General features: G+C 44.2%; 1 protein-coding gene across 1 annotated transcript in view; it reads left to right on the top strand.

Moving 5' to 3' along the window:
* The window catches only part of LOC143289320 (uncharacterized), a 20,335-nt gene extending 8,672 nt beyond the window's left edge, over positions 1-11,663 (top strand). The window contains exons 5-9 of the mRNA XM_076598320.1: positions 630-733; positions 1,748-1,815; positions 4,755-4,978; positions 10,861-11,132; positions 11,610-11,663. Of these exons, the coding sequence (XP_076454435.1) occupies positions 630-733; positions 1,748-1,815; positions 4,755-4,978; positions 10,861-11,132; positions 11,610-11,663 (722 nt within the window). The remainder of the gene's footprint in view (positions 1-629; positions 734-1,747; positions 1,816-4,754; positions 4,979-10,860; positions 11,133-11,609) is intronic.
* Positions 11,664-21,870: the final 10,207 nt, after the last annotated feature.

The raw sequence follows: 21,870 nt of genomic DNA, 5'->3' as shown, positions 1-21,870 counted from the left end.
GTGTGTGTGTGTGTGTGTGTGTGTGTGTGTGTGTGTGTGTGTAAGTACCTATGTACATGTAATGTACCAATTGTTCCAGTTTTTCATCGCTTTGTTACCTTTAATAGACTATTCAAGTTCCTATTCTTATTCGTCGTTCTTATTATTTTATTTTATTTCAGTTTATTTCTTTATTTTTATGTTTTGTGTCGTTCGTTCTTTATTTTTTATGTCGTTAAATGGGCAGAATTGTAAAAAGGCCTTTACTGTGCCTAATTCTTTACCCATTAAAGATTCAATCAATCAATCAATCTTCTTCTTCTTCTTCTCCATCATCATCGTCATCTTCTTCTTCTTCTTCTCCATCACCATCATCATCATCCTCTTGTTCTTTTGCATCATCATCATCATCATCATCTTCTTCTTCTTCTTCTTCTTCTTCTTCTTCTTCTTCTTCTTCTTCTTCTTCTTCTTCTTCTTCTTCTTCGTCATTGTCATCATCATCATCATCATCATCATCATCACCTTGTGTCTTGTTACCTTCAATTGACATGGAATTCGATCTTTCTGTTCTAAATACTGAGCACTTCCACAGAAGTGTTGTGTATGTGTTTCATTAATTAATTAACGTTCCATCTTGGTCTGGCCAGTGGTGGAACTCCAAGTGACGGTGACCAATCACCAGTTTCAGGACGAAATGACCAACCAATCATCGCAGGCGTTTCAAGACTTCGAGGCCATGTTCCGTCGTAATGTAAGTCTGACGTTTTTGTTGTTGTTGTTGTTGTTTTTTTGTTTTCTTTTTGTTTGTTTTTTGCCAGTCTGTCTGATTTAGACCCATGACTGCTACTACTACTACTACTACTACTACTACTACTACTACTTTTGCTGCTGTTATTGTGATTATGTACAATTGTATATGTATATTTTTCATATAAAACTTTTTGTTCCCATTCCATAAAGAGCTTGCACCATACAAATACAGTAGTAGTAGTAGTAGTAGCAGCAATGGCTCACGTGTGTTTACACACAACATGAGTCTATGTAAATTATACGGTGCTTCGTTTGTGTGTGTGTGTTAGTAGCAGTAATAGTAGTAGTAGATGTAGTAGTAGTTAATCTTTCAAGTCTGGCCTTAAAACCCATCTGTTTCTAAGACAGCCTCCCTCCCCTACCTCTTCCTCTGACTTCAGTTTCTCAAATTTTTTTTTTTAAGTTATGCATGCGTGTGAATGACTGGTGTGAAAGCGCTTAGATTTGTCTCTGCACAAGATTCAGCGCTATATGAATACCTCTTCTTCTTCTTCTTCTTCTTCTTCTTCTTCTTCTTCTTCTTCTTCTTCTTCTTCTTCTTCTTCTTCTTCTTCGTCTTCTTCTCATTTCATTATTATCCTTTAGAAAGAATTATTATTACTATTACCATCATTTATTATTATTATTATTACTAACATTATCATCATCATCATCATTATCATCATAATCATCATCATCATTATTATCATCATCATCATCATCATCATCATCATCATCATTATTATTATTATTATTGTTGTTGTTGTTGTCGTCATCAACATCATCATTATCATCATTATAATTATTATAATTTTTATCATTTTAAAGAATTATTATTATCATCATCATCATCATCATCATCATTAAAAAAAAAATATCTTTTTTATTGTAGTAGCAGTAGCAGTAGTAGTAGTAGTAGTAGTATTCAGCTGCATGGATTGACAGAGAACCGAGACTGTTGTCGTTGTTGTTCCAGATGACAGCAGTGTTTTCCGAAGACAGCTCTCTGGGCAGGTACCGTGGCTGTTCCGTGTACAATCTCAGGTATGGTGAACTCACACAACACACATAGGGGAATAGGAACTTCTTGTGAGGATGTGCATCTTTCTCTCGCTGGATCTCTGTCTGTGTGTCTGTCTGTCTGTCTGTCTGTCTGTCTGTCTGTCTATCTATCTATCTATCTATCTCTCTGCATCTGTCTGTCTCTGTCTCCCCCCCTCTCTCTCTCTCTCTCTCTTTCTTTTCTTTCTCTCTCTATCTTTCTCTTTCTTTTCTCTCTTCCTCTCTCTCTCTCTCTCTATCTTCTCTCTCTCTTTCTCTCTCTCTATCTTCTCTCTCTCTCACTTTCTTTCTTTCTTCTCTCTCTCTCTCTCTTCTTTCTTCCATCTCTCTCTCTCTCTTTCTTTTTTTATTTCTCTCTCTGTCTCTCTGTCTCTGTCTCTGTCTCTCTCTCTCCCCCTCCTCCTGTCTCTCTCTCTCTCTCTCTCTCACTTTCTTTCTTCTCTATCTCTTCTTTCTTTTCTCTCTCTCTCTTTCTTTCAAATCTCTCTCTCTCTCTCTCTCTCTCTCTCTCTCTCTCTCTCTCTCTCTCTCTCTCTCTCTCTCTCAAAATCACACATAAGCATGACATCGACATGGTAAGTTGTTCAACGCGGGAACACACATCATGCACGCATTCATTTACGCTTCAAGTAAAACAAGAGAGGCAAGGCCTTCAAGACTCACTTGTGATACACTTTTTAACACACAAAAAATCTAATCGTTAAAATGTGTTCTGTATTTGTTATTATAAAGCTTCGGGTTAAAAAAAAAAAAAAAAAAAAAAGTCCCAACGGCAAAATCAAACATCGCGTGCTCGGGTGAGAAGAAACTGTCTTACCCATTACACTATCGTGGCGCCTTACCTGACGTTCAAAAATATATTTAAACATGCTTTTTTTTTTAAAGGGCGATAAATCGATTGCGGTATTCGCAGTGAGAACACTGTTTAAATCATATTATTCTTGTGTATCTTGGGCATTCAAAAAATCTTTAAGGGCAATTAAAAATTCTTTTTAAGTCCTCGGTAAAGGAGACGTGGCTATCGCCGCAATCACACTGCAACATTTAGCCGTTTTCTCTGGATCTAGATAGATGTACAAGTTTAGTTACACCCGGTTGACACGGTCGATTCAATTTCTCTTTTATGTTCATTCTAGTTTTATAGTTTTAAAGTTGATATGAAAATTGAGTATTTTGTTAAACTAATAACATGTTGATCCAAGTACAAGTACTTCTAAACATCGTATGAAGTGAAAAGGACTTCATTTTGAGCAAAGTCAAGACTGGAAATTTTTACGTTTCATCAATTCAAGGGTATTAACTCTCATGGTTTATTATTTTAAACTGTGAATTCCGACTGATTCTGTAGATATTTTTATGGTGGTTTGGAGCATAATCCAGTAAGGGATGAGGCGTTCTCAATTCATCCAATAGATCTATAAAGTCCACTCTTCATACTGATTTTAGTTTTTTTTTCCGAAAAAGACCACTTTGGCGAATGAACATAGTGAAAGCCCTGTACACTGAGAGTAAAACACACAAGCTTTTTATGTATTGAGTATAATTTCAAAATGTAATGTTTAAGATGAGAAAGATCAGTTTAAAGCAAATTAAGCCCCCTGGCATTAATTACAGATTAATTTCCCTTTTTTTACTCTCTGCACCAAAGACATGCAAAATAAATATAACTTCCATGCTTAGCAAAAGAAGTTCCTGTTTGAACAAAAAATGATAAAAATGACTGTTCTTGTTGTTGTGTCAGAATATCAGATCAAAGTGCCAAGTTTAGAGAATATATATATATATATATATATAACAGTAAATTCAGTTTGCATATAATTTGGCTTCTTTTTTATTTTTTTGTGCCCATCCCAGAGATGCAATATTATTTTAAACAGGATGACTGGAAAGAACTTAATTTTTCCTATATTTATGCCGAATTTGGTGTCAACTGACAAAGTATTTGCAGAGAAAATGGCAATGTTAAAGTTTACCACACACCCAAACACACACACACACACAGACAACCGAACACCGGGTTAAAACATAGAAACATAGAAAAAGAAAAAAAACACCATCATCATTATCATCAACATCATCATCAACAACAGCAGCATTCATTCATTTATAATAATCAGGAGAAGAAGAAGAATGATGATGATGATGATGTACATTTATATAGCGCCCTTTCTCTCTAAGAGCTAAGGGCCCTTTACATGAAAGAAAGATATCACAAGTCACATAAAACATTCATCATCATCATCGTCATCGTCATCATAACTAGACATTTATCAGCACTTTCCTCACTGCACGAAAGCGCTTTACAATCCACACACACACACACACACACACGCATACGAAACACAATCCGTCCTCAACTCACAATCATGCACAATATACATGTATATGCGCATACAAACTCGTACGTACAATACATACAAAAATATATACATACATATATGCATACAAACATACACAACATGATTACATACATACATACATTTAGTGATGAGCGAAAAGCAGAAATAGAGTCAGATGCACGGATATGATGAGGAAGGTTGTTCCGGATGTGAGGAGCAGCAAAGAAGAAAGAACGTTATTTATAGACTCATTTATATATCTATTCAATCATTCATTCATTTACTTACTTAATTACTTGCTTATTCATTTCTTTATCTATTTAGTAGCAGTAGCAGAAACCGCAGTAGCAGCATCGCTGCTATTTCGGTTACTGTCGTTGTTGCTGTTGTGTGACTAAATGATGATGATGATGACAATGACGACGACGATGACGATAACGACAATGGCGACGACGATGACGACGTCGACGACGAAGAAGAAATGGACCAAAACAAACGCTTCTCAATAACAACACCCTCAACCCCACCCCACCCCCACACACACACCCAACCATCCCCTACCCCCCCACCCTGCATGACCAGCCAGGGTAGTGTGGTGACGACCTTCGCCCTCTTCTTCTCTACCCTGGGTGGGGAGGTACCCGGAAAGGCCCGGGTACTGGACACCCTGACGAGGGACGCCGCCTTCTACCCGGGCCAGGGCACTGTGGTCCTGCCTCCAGGACTCGGCATCCTCATGGGAAGCGCCAAGGTTCTCCGCCTTCAGGAGGTCCCTCACGTGCAGTTTGTGGTGCCCGGAGTTTCCGGTCTGTGTGACTTTTACCCCAAAAAAAAATATTTTGTTTTTGTGTGTGTGTGTGTGTGTGTGTGTCCGTGTGTGTGTGTGTTGTTGTATGTGTATGGATGTGAGTGTGTGTGTTGGGGAGGAGGGGGGGAGGGCAGGGGGGGGGGGGGGGTTCTGTCGAATGTGTGTGTGTGTGTGTTTGTGTGCATGTGTCTCGGATATGTGCGAGTGTGTGTGCATGTGTCTCGGATATGTGTGAGTGTGTGTGCATGTGTCTCGGATATATATATATATATATATATATATATATATATATATATATATATATATATATATATAAGTGTGTGTGTGTGTGTGTGTGTGTGTGTGTGTGTGTGTGTGTGTGTGTGTCGGGTGCGTGCTCGGCAGAAGGAGGTTAGAGAGGAACGTGGATGTGGTAGCGGGGTGGAGGATGGGGCAGTGTGTGTGTGTGTGTGTGTGTGTGTGTGTGTGTGGAGGTGGGAGGGGAGGGGGGTGGAGGGGTGAGGAAGAGGTGCACAGGTCACGTGAGTACAGCCAGTACTATTCCTTCCTGTTGCCCAACAGACGACGAAACAAACAAACATAAAAACAAGAGAGGCAAGGCCTTCAAGACTCACTTGTGATACACTTTTTTTTTTTTTTAAATCTAATCGTTAAAATGTGTTCTGTATTTGTTATTATAAAGCATATAAATTTAGCATTTGAACATACTTTTTTTAAAGGGCGATAAATCAATTGCGGTATTCGCAGTGAGAACGCTGTTTAAATCATATTTTTCTGGTGTATCTTGGGCATTCAAAAAATCTTTAAGGGCAATTAAAAATTCTTTTTAATGGCTATCGCCGCAATCACACTGCAACATTTAGCCGTTTTCACTAAATCTAGATAGATGTACAAGTTTAGTTACACCCGCCGGGAATGTAGTACGACACGGTCGATTCAATTTCTCTTTTATGTTCATTCTAGTTGTATAGTTTTAAAGTTGATATGAAAATTTAGTATTTTGTTAAACTAATAACATGCAGAGCAAAGTACAAGTACTTCTAAACGTCGTAAGAAGTGAAATGGACTTCATTTTGAGAAAAGTCAAGACTGGAAATTTTTTCGTTTCATCGTGATCAGTTCAAGGGTATTAACTCGCATGGTTTACAATTTTTAACTGTGAATTCCGCCTGATTCTGTGGATATTTTTATGGCAGTTTGGGGCATAATCCAGTAAGTGATGAGGCGTTCACAAATCTCTCTCTGAATAAATATTTAACGGTCTCCTTCTCCAACTTTCCATCACATGTTATCGTGTATTGTCCATTGAATAGAGGATTGAACGGGCAGGTCAACAACTTGAAACAAAATGGCGTCGTTCGCGTTCGCGAAGAATATGAGCACGCGCTTTGAATGTGTATAAATATGTGTACGCAATTGATTTTTGCCCATAACCTTCAGGGCTCAGCCAACAGATCTGTAAAGTCTACTCTTCATATTGATTTTAGTTTTTTTCCGAAAAAGACCACTTGGGCGAATGAACATAGTGAAGGCCCTGTACACTGAGAGTAAAACACACAAGCTTTTTATGTAATTGAGTATAATTTCAAAATGTAATGTTTAAGTCCCCTAGCATTAATTACATATTAATTTCCCTTTTTTACTATCTGCACCAAAACGTTTCCAAAATAAATAAAACTTCCATGCTTAGCAAAAGAAGTTCCTGTTTGAACAAAAAATGATAATAATGACTGCTCTTGTTGTGTCAGAATATCAGATCAAAGTGCCAAGTTTAGAGAATACAAAAAATATAAATATAACAGTAAATGCGGTTTGCATATAATTAGGCTTCATTTTTTATTTTTTGTGCCCACCCAGAGGTGCAATATTGTTTTAAACAAGATGACTAGAAAGAACTGAATTTTTCCCATTTTTCATGCCTAATTTGGTGTCAACTGACAAAGTATTTGCAGAGAAAATGTCAATGTCAAAGTTTACCACGGACACACACACACACACACGCACACACACACACACAGAGACAACCGAACACCGGGTTAAAACATAGACTCACTTTGTTTATACAAGTGAGTCAAAAAAACCACCTGAACAAAACCAAAAACAAAAACAAAAAAACTTGCCACATGAAACATTAAACAACCGGCAATTTACAAGTTGGTTCCGAACTGTCTTATCCTCCTGCCCCTCCCCTCCCCTCTCCCCCACACCCCTCCGCCAGCCCCCCCCCCACCCCCCCCCCCCCACCCCCCCTCCCCCACCAACCCACATCCCCACCCCAGCCACCACTCGCCCCTTTCCCACCACACCCTGTAGCACGCGACAATCGGGTGACTGTTGTTACATTGGGGGTGGGAGTGGTGGGGGGGGGGTTGGTGGTGGTTGTTGGTGGTGGTGGTGGGTGAATAGTGTGCAGTGGGTATGCTATTCGTCATCATGCACAGTGAGCTCAGGTTTTTCCCAGCGTGGAATAGGGGGGAGGGGGGCGGGGGTAGGGGGGTGTAGTTGTGTAGGATGCTGTGCTCTAGTGGCATAAAGACGTTTGAAAACAAGAGAACACTGACCATTAAGGAGAAGCGTGAGCGAAGGAAGCAGGGCTCAGCTTCTGGAGACGTTTTCGTTTCCCTTGCAACACCTGTGGGAAGTGCTGCGCATCCAGAGTCGGCCTCTTCTCCCATAATTATGAGGACACACACCGACAGATAAGCCTGCCTGCCTACTCATCCGTCGGACCGACGGGAGACTCCATTCAGTTATGGGTGTGGGTGGTTGGGGGGGGGGGTATAAAGGGAACGGAAGGGTGGGTGGGTGGGTGGGTGGGGTAATAGCATGAGAGACAGAGACAGACAGACTGACAGACAGACTAGACATACACACACAGAGGGCAGGATGGGGGAAAAAAAGGTGAACAAGCTTATTCTTTTACCCTCAATTAAAGATCATTTTGACTTGACTTCACACACACACACACACACACACACACACACACACACACACACACACACACACACACACACACGCACGCAGGCAGGCAGAGGCTGACATACAGACGGACAGAGTGACGGGCAGACAGAAAGACGGATAAACAGAAGACAGACAAGCAGAAAAGACAGGCAGAGAAACAGACAGACAGACAGGCAGGCAGACTGACAGAGAGACAGACAGATAGGAAGTCAGGCATACAGAGAGAGATACGGATACGGATACGGATGTTTTTATTCAATATAGGCCATGGCCCCTCATGAAGGGGTGGTGTAAACAAACATTACAGAGGTAATATATTCAGATATGTAACATAACACAGTTGTAACCTGAAAATGAGAAAAAACAGTCATTATCTGCATTTAGTCTTATTCACACATAATAACAAAAAAAGCGGAAAACTAGCACACACTCAACTGCATATTGTATTTCTAATCTTTAAGGCTTTATACAAGTAAATTGCTAGCTGTTTATTAACGTGTTCCTTAGTGGATGACATACAGACATTGAGAGAGGGGAGAGAGAGAGAGAGAGAGAGAGAGAGAGAGAGAGGGAGAGAGAGAGAGAGAGATTCAAAAACCTTATTACTCAAGGATAAAGATTTTAGGCATTGCCTATCCTTCTTCTTCTTCTTCTTCTTCGAGAGAGAGAGAGAGAGAGAGAGAGAGAGAGACAGAGACAGAGAGACAGAGAGACAGAGACAGAGACAGAATAAGAGAAGACGATAATGGTATCAGGTCCGTGCCAAAGATAGTGCTCGCTTCCTAAAAAAGCGGCTGCACGCACTCTCATGACAATGACGTTGGCCCGCTGACCTCCGACATCTGCATAATTTACGTCGCGTGCCGGTGTCAGAGGTGGCGGGTGGGGGAGGGGGGGAGAGAGGGGGAGGGGGGGGGGACTGGAAAAAGCGAGTCAACGAAATATTGTGGGAAGAATAAAAACATGTAGGGGGAGGGGGGCGGGGGGGGGGAGTGCGGGGGGAGGATACTGTGTGGGAGGGGGGCGAACTGTAGGGAGTTTGTTGGGGGAGGGGGGTTTGGTGGGGGGGGGGGGAGGGGAGGGGTCAGGGGGGGGGAATTTCCCGATATTTTCCACACGAACAGGAGTTGGGTGGGGCGAATTTTGGACCAGTCCCAAAATTAATTAATAACTCCAAGGGAGATCATTTTGGATGGTTGGGGGCGGGTAGTTGTGGGGAGAGGTTGGGGGGGGAGGGGAGGGGGTCTACTGTTGGCACTGAATTAACTCCCTTGGAGATTTTTTTTGTTGTTTTTGTGTGTGTGTGTGGGGGGGGGGGGGGTTGTTGTTTTTGTTTTTGTTTTTTGGTTGTTGTTTTTTTCTTTTTCTTTTTTGTTTATTTGTTTGTTGTTGTTGTTATTATTGTTTATTTGTTTGTTTGTTTTTGTAGAGAGGGCGTGGGGGTTTGGGGGGAACGCTCGTAGTAATAATTATAGAATCATTCTGGTTCTGACCTGCATGAAATCACCCGGGCCCATCAAGGTATTTGTATTTCTTTTTATCACAACAGATTTCTCTGTGTGAAATTCGGGCTGCTCTCCCCAGGGAGAGCACGTCGCTACACTACAGAGCCACCCATTTTTTAAATATTTTTTTCCTGCGTGCGGTTTCATTTGCTTTTCCTATCGAAGTGGATTTTTCTATGAATTTTGCCAGGAACAACCCTTTTGTTGCCGTGGGTTCTTTTACGTGCGCTAAGTGCATGCTGCACACGGGACCTCGGTTTATCGTCTCATCCGAATGACTAGCGTCTAGTCCCACCACACAAGGTCTAGTGGAGGGTGAGAAAAAATCGGCGGCTGAGCCGTGATTGGAACCAGCGTGCTCAGATTCTCTCGCTTCCTATGCGGACGTGTTATACCTCTAGGCCATCACTCTACTGCCATAGGGGATAAGTCAGTTTGGAGGGGGTTTGAGGGGTGGATTCATGCTGGAATCTGGAGAACGGGAGTGGAGGGAGTGGGTGGGTGGTGGGGTGAGGGCGGGGGAGTGATGTCAGTGCCTGGAGACGATGAGCTAGGGGAAGGTAACAATTCTCTTGAGTTTTTTGGGGGGTTTTTTGTTTTGTTTTTTTAACATGGGTATCAGCATTCGGTGATGTTTACCTTGTCTTGCCTTTCCACCTTCCTGTCTACCTGCCTGTTTTTAGCCACCTCTTGGTCTTGTTGTTCATCTGTTCTCTTTTTTTTCTTTTTTTTTTTTTTTTTTTTTTTTGCGCTTTAATCCTCTTTTTTCTTCTTCTTCTTCTTTTTTCTCCATTTCCTTTCATTGTATTTCGTGTCTTCTGTGGGGGTCATGTCCCACATTTATGTGCATGGACTGTGTAGAACTCATCTCATTGGTGAACAATTTGATTTGATCTGAAAGGTACATTGGAACAAACCCAGACACTTCCTCAAAAAACGGAAGCGCCGGGCCTGTCCTTATACCGATCTCCTGACATGTGCACACACCAGCAAAGACAGAAGAAATGTTTGTTCATTTCCAGTTGAAAAACCACCGAGGCAACCATGTGTTTGTTCTGTATTGTCCATGAGTTCTGTGTGGCTTGTTCAGGATTAAAGAGGCTATGTCAGTCTTGAATAAAACCTTATTTGTGTTTGCACATATCTTCTGTCTTTGCTGCTGTGTGCACATGTCAGATGATCGGTACAAGGACAGGCCCGGCGCTTCCGTTTTTTTGAGGAAGTGTCTGGGTTTGTTCCAATGTACCTTTCAATCACCTGTCTGCTAGCTGAATCGGTAGCGTAAGCAGCACTGACTTGAAGTCGCGTACCTTGTGAATGGAGAGAGTCACCACTCTTTACTATTAATTTTGTTAATCATTTCATCTCCATGCCTGATTGCTTGTTCATTTTCTTGTTCTTTGTTTTCGTACAGTCACGACGCAGCCTCCAGCATCACAGCCACAACCGAACCCACCTGCGTCCAACGAGAGCTCCTCAAACTCGTCGTCCAACCCGGAAGAAGACCGCACCACCACTCTTTCTGCGAACAACTCTTCTGCGGTTTCCGCTTCCACAGAATCTCCAGCAACCCAGCAGCCTGTTGGTGGCGGTGCCACGCTTTCAAACTCCACTGGCAGCAACGGAACGGACCATGGGAACGGCACTTTTTCAGGAATCGATGGAAACAACACGTTTTCTTCACCTGTCGATGGAAAGAATACGTTTTCTTCACCTGTCGATGGAAACAACACGTTTTCAGGAATCGATGGAAATAACACGTTTTCACCTGTCGACGGAAACAACACGTTTTCACCTGTCGACGGAAACAACACACTTTCAGGAATCGATGGAAATAACACGTTAATCGATGGAAATAACACGTCTTCAGGAAACAACACGTTTTCAGGAATCGGTGCAAACAACACGTTTCCAGGAATCGATGGAAACAACACGTTTTCAGGAATCGGTGCTAACTACACGTTTCCAGGAACTGATGGAAACAACACGTCTTCAGGAATCGATGCAAACGACATGTTTTCAGGAATCGCTGCAAACAACACGTTTCCAGGAATCGATGGAAACAACACGTTTCCAGGAATCGATGGAAACAACACGTTTCCAGGAATCGATGGAAACAACACGTTTTCAGCAGTCAATGACACAACTCAAACCAACTGACAGCATCCGAAGTCTGCCATCATCAAGACTGGCACAATCAAGAGCACCACAGTTTAGGACGGAATGGAACCATTTTATCCATCACTGAAAACTACGTACCATGATAGCACGCTATCTTTAGACTTACGTCAAATTAACGTTGCCAACAACAACAAAAAAAATCCTTACATTTATTTGTGTTACAGAACCGACGCTACCCTAACCTTTTGTTGCTTGTTAGACTAACGTTAAATCAATGCTGTAAACAAAACAACAACAAAAACTTAAGCAAGCAATGTTAACTTTACACAATCAGTGTCACCTTAATGTTTTCTTCCTTGTTAGACTCAAGTTTCTCTGCTGAACAAAAGTCAACCAAAAAGTACCAATTTGCCGTTAAGGAAACGTTAACCAGACAATGTTACATTTACATCACAGAGGTAACGTAATTTTGCTCGTTAATGTTTCAGTAACGTTTACCTTCGAACCAAAAGACAACAACTAAAATGTGACCGCTTTCTAACGTTTGGAAAACGTTAAAATTCAACATTACTGTGGCGTTGTAGGTCACATCAGTGTCTAATTTCACACAATTTGTTTGATTCCGAAAAGAGAATATCATTTCCTACTTTTACTCAGTCAGGAAAAAAAAAGGAAAATTATATACCCCTACGTAACGACTTTCTTTCATAATGGGAATCTTTTCTTTCTCTCTGATGGTGTCTGAATGACCCAACTTTTAGCTTCCGTCGTCAGAACTGTGGTATTCTTTGTCAACATTCACCTCTTCAGTATAAGAGCCTTCCGCTTGCAATATTTTTGATGATGGTAATTGGGGTGAAACGCTGTTAACGCCGTCTCTTTCGCCGTTCGTATGGAGAGAGTCAAGGAAATATGAAATGTAAATAATCGCACAGAACAGCTTTCTTTCAATGTACAATGTAACCGAATTTTCCATGAAGTGACACGGCTGAAAACCGAAAGAGTTCATTCCCTGTTTAGCCGATGATGAGGGCAGCATTACTGTAATGCTCAGCTCCACATTTGACGTCAACATAGCTCTATATTTTTTTATGTCAACATAACTCTATATTTGATGTCGACAGTGCTCTACATTTGATGCCAACGCAGCTCTATATTTGATGTCAACACAGATCTTTTTCTTTCTTTTTTTCTTTTTTTTTTTTTTTTTTTTCGTGTTTTCCCGGACTTTCTTGGGTCGACCACCGTTTTATTTTGTACATAAATTTAATATGACAATTCAGAATAGATGGAAAAAAATACATAAAAAGATTTTTTTAATCTGAATACAGTCAACTTTAACAATAACAGATGGAAGTCATAACCAAGACCAATACCCAGCATTCCATAACTATATCATTGCAATCAATAGCAATTATGGAATGAATCACCCGTACAAGAAAAAGCAGACAACTTTTCATTTACTGAATCAAGGCATGTGGAAAAAATAAGTTATCATTTTATCATTTGTTATTGAGTTTCATTGTTGGAGACTGATGTCAGGAAAAAAAAACTGACAGCCGCATCCAAATTTTGCACTTAACTGATGTTGAGTCACGTTACTGGAAAAAAAAAATAATATGGACGTTAAAATTGTCATCCATCTCTCTTAAAAAAAGAAAAGAAGAAAACTCTCTCTCTCTCTCCCCCTCTCCCTTGTTTGAAATTCACTGGACTGTGTACTACTTACTTTCATATCGCTGATGAATTATTTGGTTTGTTTGAATTCATTTGACTGTGTAATGCTTTATTTCATATCATTGATGAACAATTTGATTTCATTTGAATTCATTGTTTGAATTTATTGGACTGTGTACTACTTTATTTTATATCATTGACGAACTATCTAATTTGTATGAATTCATTGGACTGTGTAGAACTCTATCTGAAATCATTGATGAACAGTTTGATTTGATCTGAATTCATTGGACTGTGTAGAACTCTATCTCATATCATTGGTGAACAATTTGATTTGATCTGAATTCATCGGACTGTGTAGAACTCTATCTCATATCATTGATGAACAATTTGATTTGATCTGAATTCATCGGACTGTGTAGAACTCTATCTCATATCATTGGTGAACAATTTGATTTGATCTGAATTCATTGGACTGTGTAGAACTCTATCTCATATCATTGATAAACAATTCGATTTGATCTGAATTCATTGGACTGAGTAGAACTCTATCTCATATCATTGGTGAACAATTTGATTTGATTTGAATTCATTGGACTTTGTAGAACTCTATCTCATATCATTGAACAATTTGATTTGATCTGAATTCATCGGACTGTGTAGAACTCTATCTCATATCATTGAACAATTTGATTCGATTTGAATTCATCGGACTGTGTAGAACTCTATCTCATATCATTGATAAACAATTTGATTTGATCTGAATTCATTGGACTGTGTAGAACTCATCTCATATCATTGGTGAACAATTCGATTTGATTTGAATTCATTGGACTGTGTAGAACTCTATCTCATATCATTGACGAACAATTTGATGAGCTTCTCAAGTTAAATCCACTGGGTTTCTTATTGCATGCTTTCTTTGCTTTTCTTTGTATGCTTTTTTTTTTGGGGGGGGGGGGGGGGGGTTACGTTAGTTTGTTTGTTGTTTTTCTGCGAGTTGGGGGCTCGGGTGGGTAGGGTAGGAGGGGGAGCGGATGTGGAGGTTGGCTTGGTTTAGAATCGTATCATTGAACAGAATTCATTTGACTGTATGATAATGTATGTGATATCATTATATATTCCCTGCGTTTGGTTTTAAAAAAAAACATTTATTCATTTTCTGTTAAAGCACGTCATAATAATTGTGCATCAACCAATCGGACTGAAACTGTCAACTGCTCTGAAAGTATACTATTCTTGGATCTGTATCACTTATCTGTTCTTAGAAAGAAGTGCTCTTAGGAAAAATGTTTTTCTTTTTTTCTTTTTTCTTTTTTTTTAGTGTGTGGATTTATTTTGTTTTCTAAGTGTATGTTATGTTTCTATCCCCAAGAAATATCTGACTTTCCTTTTCCAAGAGACAATAAAGCTGACTTTCTCTCTCTCTCTCTCTCTCTCTCTCTCTCTCTTATATATATATATATATATATATATATATATATATATATATATATGTGTGTGTGTGTGTGTGTGCGTGTGTGTATCATATATATCTACACACACACACACACACACACACACACACATATATATATAGCTTTCAAACATCGTCCGGATATAAATTAGCACCAAAACACATGCAGCACAGGCAATAATAATAATAATAATAAACCCTTGTTTATTTTCTCTTTGAAAGAAATTCTGTTCGGTTTTTAAGCAAGACTCGGTAGGCATTGTGTGCAGTGTTGAAGATCTGTTTATCATTTTATGTTCAAAAGACACTGCTCACTTTCGACTCTGTCAAAGAAGACGGGGTTGCACGTGCCACAGCAACCGGTTTTGGCCCTTGCGGTCGGCTGGACCGTCAGCCATGTAGAGCGACTGACTGAAGAGAAGTGGAAAAAGTGTTGCTTCACACCCATGCGTTTCGACGCCCTGAACACAAGAAAAAGAAAAGGAAAAAGAAAAGAAAAAAAAAAGCAGAAAAAAAACACACACAAAAAAAACCCCCACGACATTCCAGTTTGTGCGTTTTTGTCTCTTTCTGTCTGTCTGTGTGTCTGTCTGTCTTCATATTCCTCTTCTTGTTCGTCTTTTTTTTTGGGGGGGGGTTTGGGGGGGGGGGGTGCTGTTGTTGTGCACGTGCACCACCACCACCACCACGTGCACCACCACCACCACCACCACGTGCTGCACCACTACCACCACCACCACCACCACCACGTGCTGCACCACCACCACCACCACCACGTGCTGCACCACCACCACGTCGTCCACCACCTGCACCACGTGCTGCACCACCACCACGTCCACCACCTGCACCACGTGCTGCACCACCACCACGTCCACCACCTGCACCACGTGCTGCACCACCACGTCCACCACCTGCACCACGTGCACCTGCACCACCACGTGCTGCACCACCACGTGCACCTGCACAACCACGTGCACCTGCACCACCACGTGCACCTGCACCACCACGTGCACCACCACGTGCACCTGCACCACCACGTCCTGCACCACCACGTGCACCACCACCACCACCACGTGCACCACCACCACCACCACGTGCACCACCACCACGAGCACCACCACCACCACCACCACCACCTGCACGTGCACGACGACCACCACTTGCACGTCCACGTGCACCACCACCACGTGCACGTCCACGTGCACGTGCACCACCACCACGTGCACGTGCACCACCACCACGTGCACGTCCACGTGCACGTGCACCACCAGCACGTGCACGTGCACCACCAGCACGTGCACGTGCACCTGCACCACCACCACGTGCACGTGCACGTGCACCTGCACCACCACGTGCACGTGCACGTGCACCACCAGCACGTGCACCACCAGCACGTGCACGTGCAACACCACCACCACGTGCACGTCCACGTGCACCTGCACCACCACCACGTGCACGTGCACCTGCACCACCACCACGTGCACGTGCACGTGCACCTGCATCACCACGTGCACGTGCACCTGCACGTGCACCACCAGCACGTGCACGTGCAACACCACCACCACGTGCACGTGCACGTGCACCACCAGCACGTGCACGTGCACCACCAGCACGTGCACCTGCACCACCACCACGTGCACGTGCACCTGCACCACCACGTGCACGTGCACCACCACCACGTGCACGTGCACCACCACCACTACGTGCACCACCACCACGTGCACGTCCACGTGCACCACGTGCACGTGCACCACCAGCACGTGCACGTGCACGTGCACGACCACCACCACGTGCACGTGCACGACGACCACCACGTGCACGTGCACGTCGACCTGCACGTGCACGTGCACCACCACCACGTGCACGTGTACCACGTGCACCACCACCACGTGCACGTGCACCACCACCACGTGCACGTGCACGTGCACCACCACCACGTGCACGTGCACCTGCACCACCACCACGTGCACGTGCACCTGCACCACCACCACGTGCACGTGCACCACCACGTGCACGTGCACCTGCACCACCACGTGCACGTGCACCTGCACCACCACGTGCACGTGCACCACCACCACCACGTGCACGTGCACGTGCACCACCACCACGTGCACCACCAGCACGTGCACCTGCACCACCACCACGTGCACGTGCACGTGCACCTGCACCACCACGTGCACGTGCACCACCAGCACGTGCACCACGTGCACGTGCCCCACCACCACCACCATGACGTGCACGTGCACCACCACCACCACGTGCACGTGCACGTGCACCACCACACCACGTGCACGTGCACCACCACCACCACCACATGCACGTGCACGTGCACCACCACCACCACCACGTGCACGTGCACGTGCACCACCACCACGTGCACGTGCACCACGTCCTCCACCACGTGCACGTGCACACGTCCTCCACCACGTGCACGTGCACCACGTCCTCCACCACGTCCTCCACCACCACCACCACCACCACCACGTGCACCACGTCCTCCACCACCACCACGTGCACCACGTCCTCCACCACCACCACGTCCTCCACCACGTCCTCCACCTCCACCACCACCTCCTCCTCCTCCTCCTCAAGCATACGTAGAAAAGAGAGAGAAGGGCTTGGAGACCGACAGAGAGAGAGGATGGGAGGACATGACAAAGCCATACAGAGAAGTGACCCTGACCTTCATGACCCATGCCCTGACCCCCACAGGCCACGCCCAGCCTCACGTCATCGAAGGTTACTGCCGCCTGAAAAGGGTCACACTTGGTCTTTGGTTGGCTTCTTGTGTGTGCCACACACTACACACTACACACTCACCAGACACACACACACACACCACACACACACACACACACACACACACACACACACACACACATGCATACAGCTCGCGTCAACCTTCTCTTTGTCTCTGTCTCTCTCTCTCTCTCTGCTCTTCAGCCACCAACCTCTGTCTCTGTCTCTCTATTGTCTCTTTCACAGAGAGAGGGACAGAGAGGGACAGAGAGAGACAGAAAAACAGAGACAGAGACACAAAGAGAAAGAGACACAAAGAGAAAGAGATAGAGCGATACACAGACAGAGAAAGAGACAGGGGCGGGGGGAGAGTTAGAGAGACAGGAGGGGGGGCAGAGACAGACAGATAGAGGGAGAGAGAGAGAGAGTCACAGAGAGAGGCAGAATGACAGAGACAGAGAAAGACAGAGATATAGAGATTGGGAGAGACAGAGAGAGACAAAGAAAGACAGACGGACAGAGAGACACAGAGAGAGATACAGAGAGAGGGACATACACACACAGAGACATCGACAGAGTGAGAGAGCGAGAGAGAGAGAGAGAGAGAGTTGTTAGAAGAATAAACAAACAAATGACAATGAGGGACACCACCACTCACATTAGAACGTCTCCAGCCAATCACACTCAGGTTGGACTCGGACGTACGGGAGTGGCTAGGCACCCGCACCCGTCTTCGGGCCAGGAACCGCCGGACCTGGTCAAAACGTTCGTTCATTAACTAGTTTAAAGCCTTGACTGCAGCTGACTAGCATCATAACTCGACACTGAAGGGCCGTCACCTCACTGAGATCAGACACAGATTACAGGCCAGGTTGTCAGTGAAGGGCTATCACCTCGCTGAGATGAGACAGAGCTTACAGGTCAGGGTATCAGTGAAGGGCCGTCACCTCACTGAGATCAGACACAGCTTACAGGTCAGGTTGTAAGTGAAGGGATGTCACCTCACTGAGATGAGACACAGCTTACAGGTCAGGTTGTCAGTGAAGGGATGTCACCTCGCTGAGATGAGACACAGATTACAGGTCAGGATGTCAGTGAAGGGATGTCACCTCACTGAGATAAGACACAGCTTACATGTCAGAATGTCAGTGAAGGGCTGTCACCTCACTGACATCAGACACAGCTTACAGGTCAGGATGTCAGTGAAGGGCTGTCACCTCACTAAAATAAGATAGAACTTACAGGTCAGGATATCAGTGAAGGGCTGTCACCTCGCTTAGATGAGACAGAGCTTACAGGTCAGGATGTCAGTGAAGAGCTGTCACCTCACTGAGATCAGACACAGCTTACAGGCCAGGTTGTCAGTAAAGGGCTATCACCTCGCTGAGATCAGACACAGCTTACAGGTCAGGATGTCAGTGAAGGGCTGTCACCTCACTGAGATCAGACACAGCTTACAGGTCAGGACGTCAGTGAAGGGCTGTCACCTCACTGAGATCAGACACAGCTTACAGGTCAGGACGTCAGTGAAGGGCTGTCACTTCACTGAGATCAGACACAGCTTACAGGTCAGGATGTCAGTGGAGGGCTGTCACCTCACTGACATCAGACACAGCTTACAGGTCAGGATGTCAGTGAAGAGCTGTCACCTCACTGAGATCAGACACAGCTTACAGGTCAGGATGTCAGTGAAGGGATGTCACCTCGCTGAAATGAGACACAGATTACAGGTCAGGATGTCAGTGAAGGGATGTCACCTCACTGAGATAAGACACAGCTTACATGTCAGAATGTCAGTGAAGGGCTGTCACCTCACTGACATCAGACACAGCTTACAGGTCAGGATGTCAGTGAAGGGCTGTCACCTCACTGACATCAGACACAGCTTACAGGTCAGGATGTCAGTGAAGGGCTGTCACCTCACTGACATCAGACACAGCTTACAGGTCAGGATGTCTGTGAAGGGCTGTCACCTCGCTGAGATGAGACACAGCTTACAGGTCAGGTTGTCAGTGAAGGGATGTCACCTCACTGAGATAAGACACAGCTTTCATGTCAGAATGTCAGTGGAGGGCTGTCACCTCACTGACATCAGACACAGCTTACAGGTCAGGATGTCAGTGAAGGGATGTCACCTCACTGAGATCAGACACAGCTTACACGTCCGGATGTCAGTGCAGGGATGTCACCTCACTAAAATTAAGATACACAGCCACACCCGGGTTCGTCTGTCGCAGTCCCAATGCTGGACATTCCACATGGGAACTATCGATGTCAGGTCGCCAGGAGGCCACCCACCAGAGGAGACCCTGCACTGCTGCTGAGTCACTTCGGTGGTGATTTGGTAGTGCCTGTTCTGATTTAAAGTACTTAAGGACACCACCTACTAAGCCGCCCCCCCCCCCCCCCGCCCCCCACCTCCACCCACAAACCTCCCCCCTCCCTCCCTCCCCCCCTACTGACAAACAATAATGGCTTTAGTCGCGGAGCCAGACTGAGTGAGCGTCTCCCCCCAGGAGTGAAGACCGCTACCACGTCCCTCCAACGGCAGTCCGCCCCCCCCCCCCCCCCCCCCCCCCATGAATCCGCCGACAATGAAGACCTAGGACAAATCCTATCCCCCGAGTGCATAGTACCCTCTACCTTCAAGCGTTCCCACTGGCGTTGTAATTGCTTAGTGTACCCAGGCTGCCAGCAAGCTTGTTAGAGAAGACCTGGTGCGAAGGTTCCGTGAAGGCCTGACCTCTCCGTCAAGCTTGGACCAGATCGTCTCCCTCTACGGGAGTGCTTTTCTGCTTTCTTTTTTTTTTTTTTTTTTTTTTTTTTTTTTTGCCTCGAACCGCGGCAAGAACCACTTTTAGTTCACACCACACTCATCCATAAATAAAACAAAAGGGGCGTCGGTCTGTTGTTAGGAGGGCCATAATGTTTTTTTTGGGTGTGTGTGTGTGTGTGTGTGTGTGTGTCTGTGTGTAGGTGTGTGTGTGTGTGTGTGTGTGTGGAGGAGAAGAAGAAGGAGGAGGGGGATGGGGGGAGGAGGAGGTGGTGGTGGTGGAGAAGATGAAGAAGAAGAAGAAGGAGGAGGAGGAGGAGGAGGAGAAGGAGGTGGAAGAGGAGGAGGAGGAGGAGGTAGAGGAGGAGGAGCAGAAGAAGAAGGGGTTTGTGTGTGTGTGTGTGTGTGTGTGTGTGTGTGTGTGTGACTCTGTGTGTGTGTGTGTGTGTGTGTGTGTGTGTGTGACTGTGTGTGTGTGTGTGTTTAGTTGTTATTTGTTTTTGTTTTTTTGTGGGGGGGGTTATTTGTTTGTTTTGTTTGTTTGTTTTTTTGTTTTGGGGGGGGTTTTTTCTTTGGGTTTTTTGTTGTTGTTTTTTTTTGGGGGGGGGGGGGGGTTGTTCTGTTTTTTTTGTTTTTGTTTTTTTTTTCTGGAGTCAAGATACTCTCGAAGGACACTGCTGTAGCACCAGACGATCCGATGACGCGCTAACGTTTATTTTGTGGGTTTTCTTTTTTTCTTTTTTTTTCTAACTTTTCTGTGTACTTTTTTCTTTCTTTTTCTTTTTCCTTCCACTGAGTTCCGGGTTCGACACAGGAAGGCGGGGCCCACTCCTCTCCCTCCTACTACCACTGATTTATCTGTGTGTGTGTGTGTGTGTGTGTGTGTGTGTGTGTGTGTGTGTGTGTGCCTGAAATCTGATTGAATGACATAGGAAACGAATGATGAGCGCCCAATGGCAGCCGTCAGTCGGCTCTACCCAGGTAGGCAGCCTGTTGTGCAAATGTCCCCGTGTTTGTAAAGCGCTTAGAGCTTGGTCTCTGACCGAGGATAGGCGCTATATAAGTATCCATATCAATCATTCAAAATACAATACAATATGATACAATGCAATACATAACCATACAAAACAATACAACATGATACAGAGCAATACAAAGCGATGCAATGCGATGCGGTACAATATATACAGTACAATACACACAGCACAATACACACAGCACAATACACACAGTACAATACACACAGCACAATACACACAGCACAATACACACAGCACAATACATACAATACATACAGTACAATACACACAGCACAATACACACAGTACAATACACACAGCACAATACACACAGCACAATACACACAGCACAATACACACAGCACAATACACACAGTACAATACACACAGTACAATACACACACTACAATAAATACAGTACAATACATACAGCACAATACACACAGTACAATACACACAGTACAATACACACAGCACAATACACACAGCACAATACATACAATACATACAGTACAATACACACTGCACAATACATACGGCACAATACATACAGTACAATACACACAGTACAATACACACAGCACAATACATACAATACATACAGTACAATACACACTGCACAATACATACGGCACAATA

The sequence above is a fragment of the Babylonia areolata genome, chromosome 13, assembly GCF_041734735.1.
Source record: "Babylonia areolata isolate BAREFJ2019XMU chromosome 13, ASM4173473v1, whole genome shotgun sequence".
In the NCBI taxonomy this organism is placed as follows: domain Eukaryota; kingdom Metazoa; phylum Mollusca; class Gastropoda; order Neogastropoda; family Buccinidae; genus Babylonia; species Babylonia areolata.
This window is presented reverse-complemented; position numbering and strand designations above follow the sequence as displayed.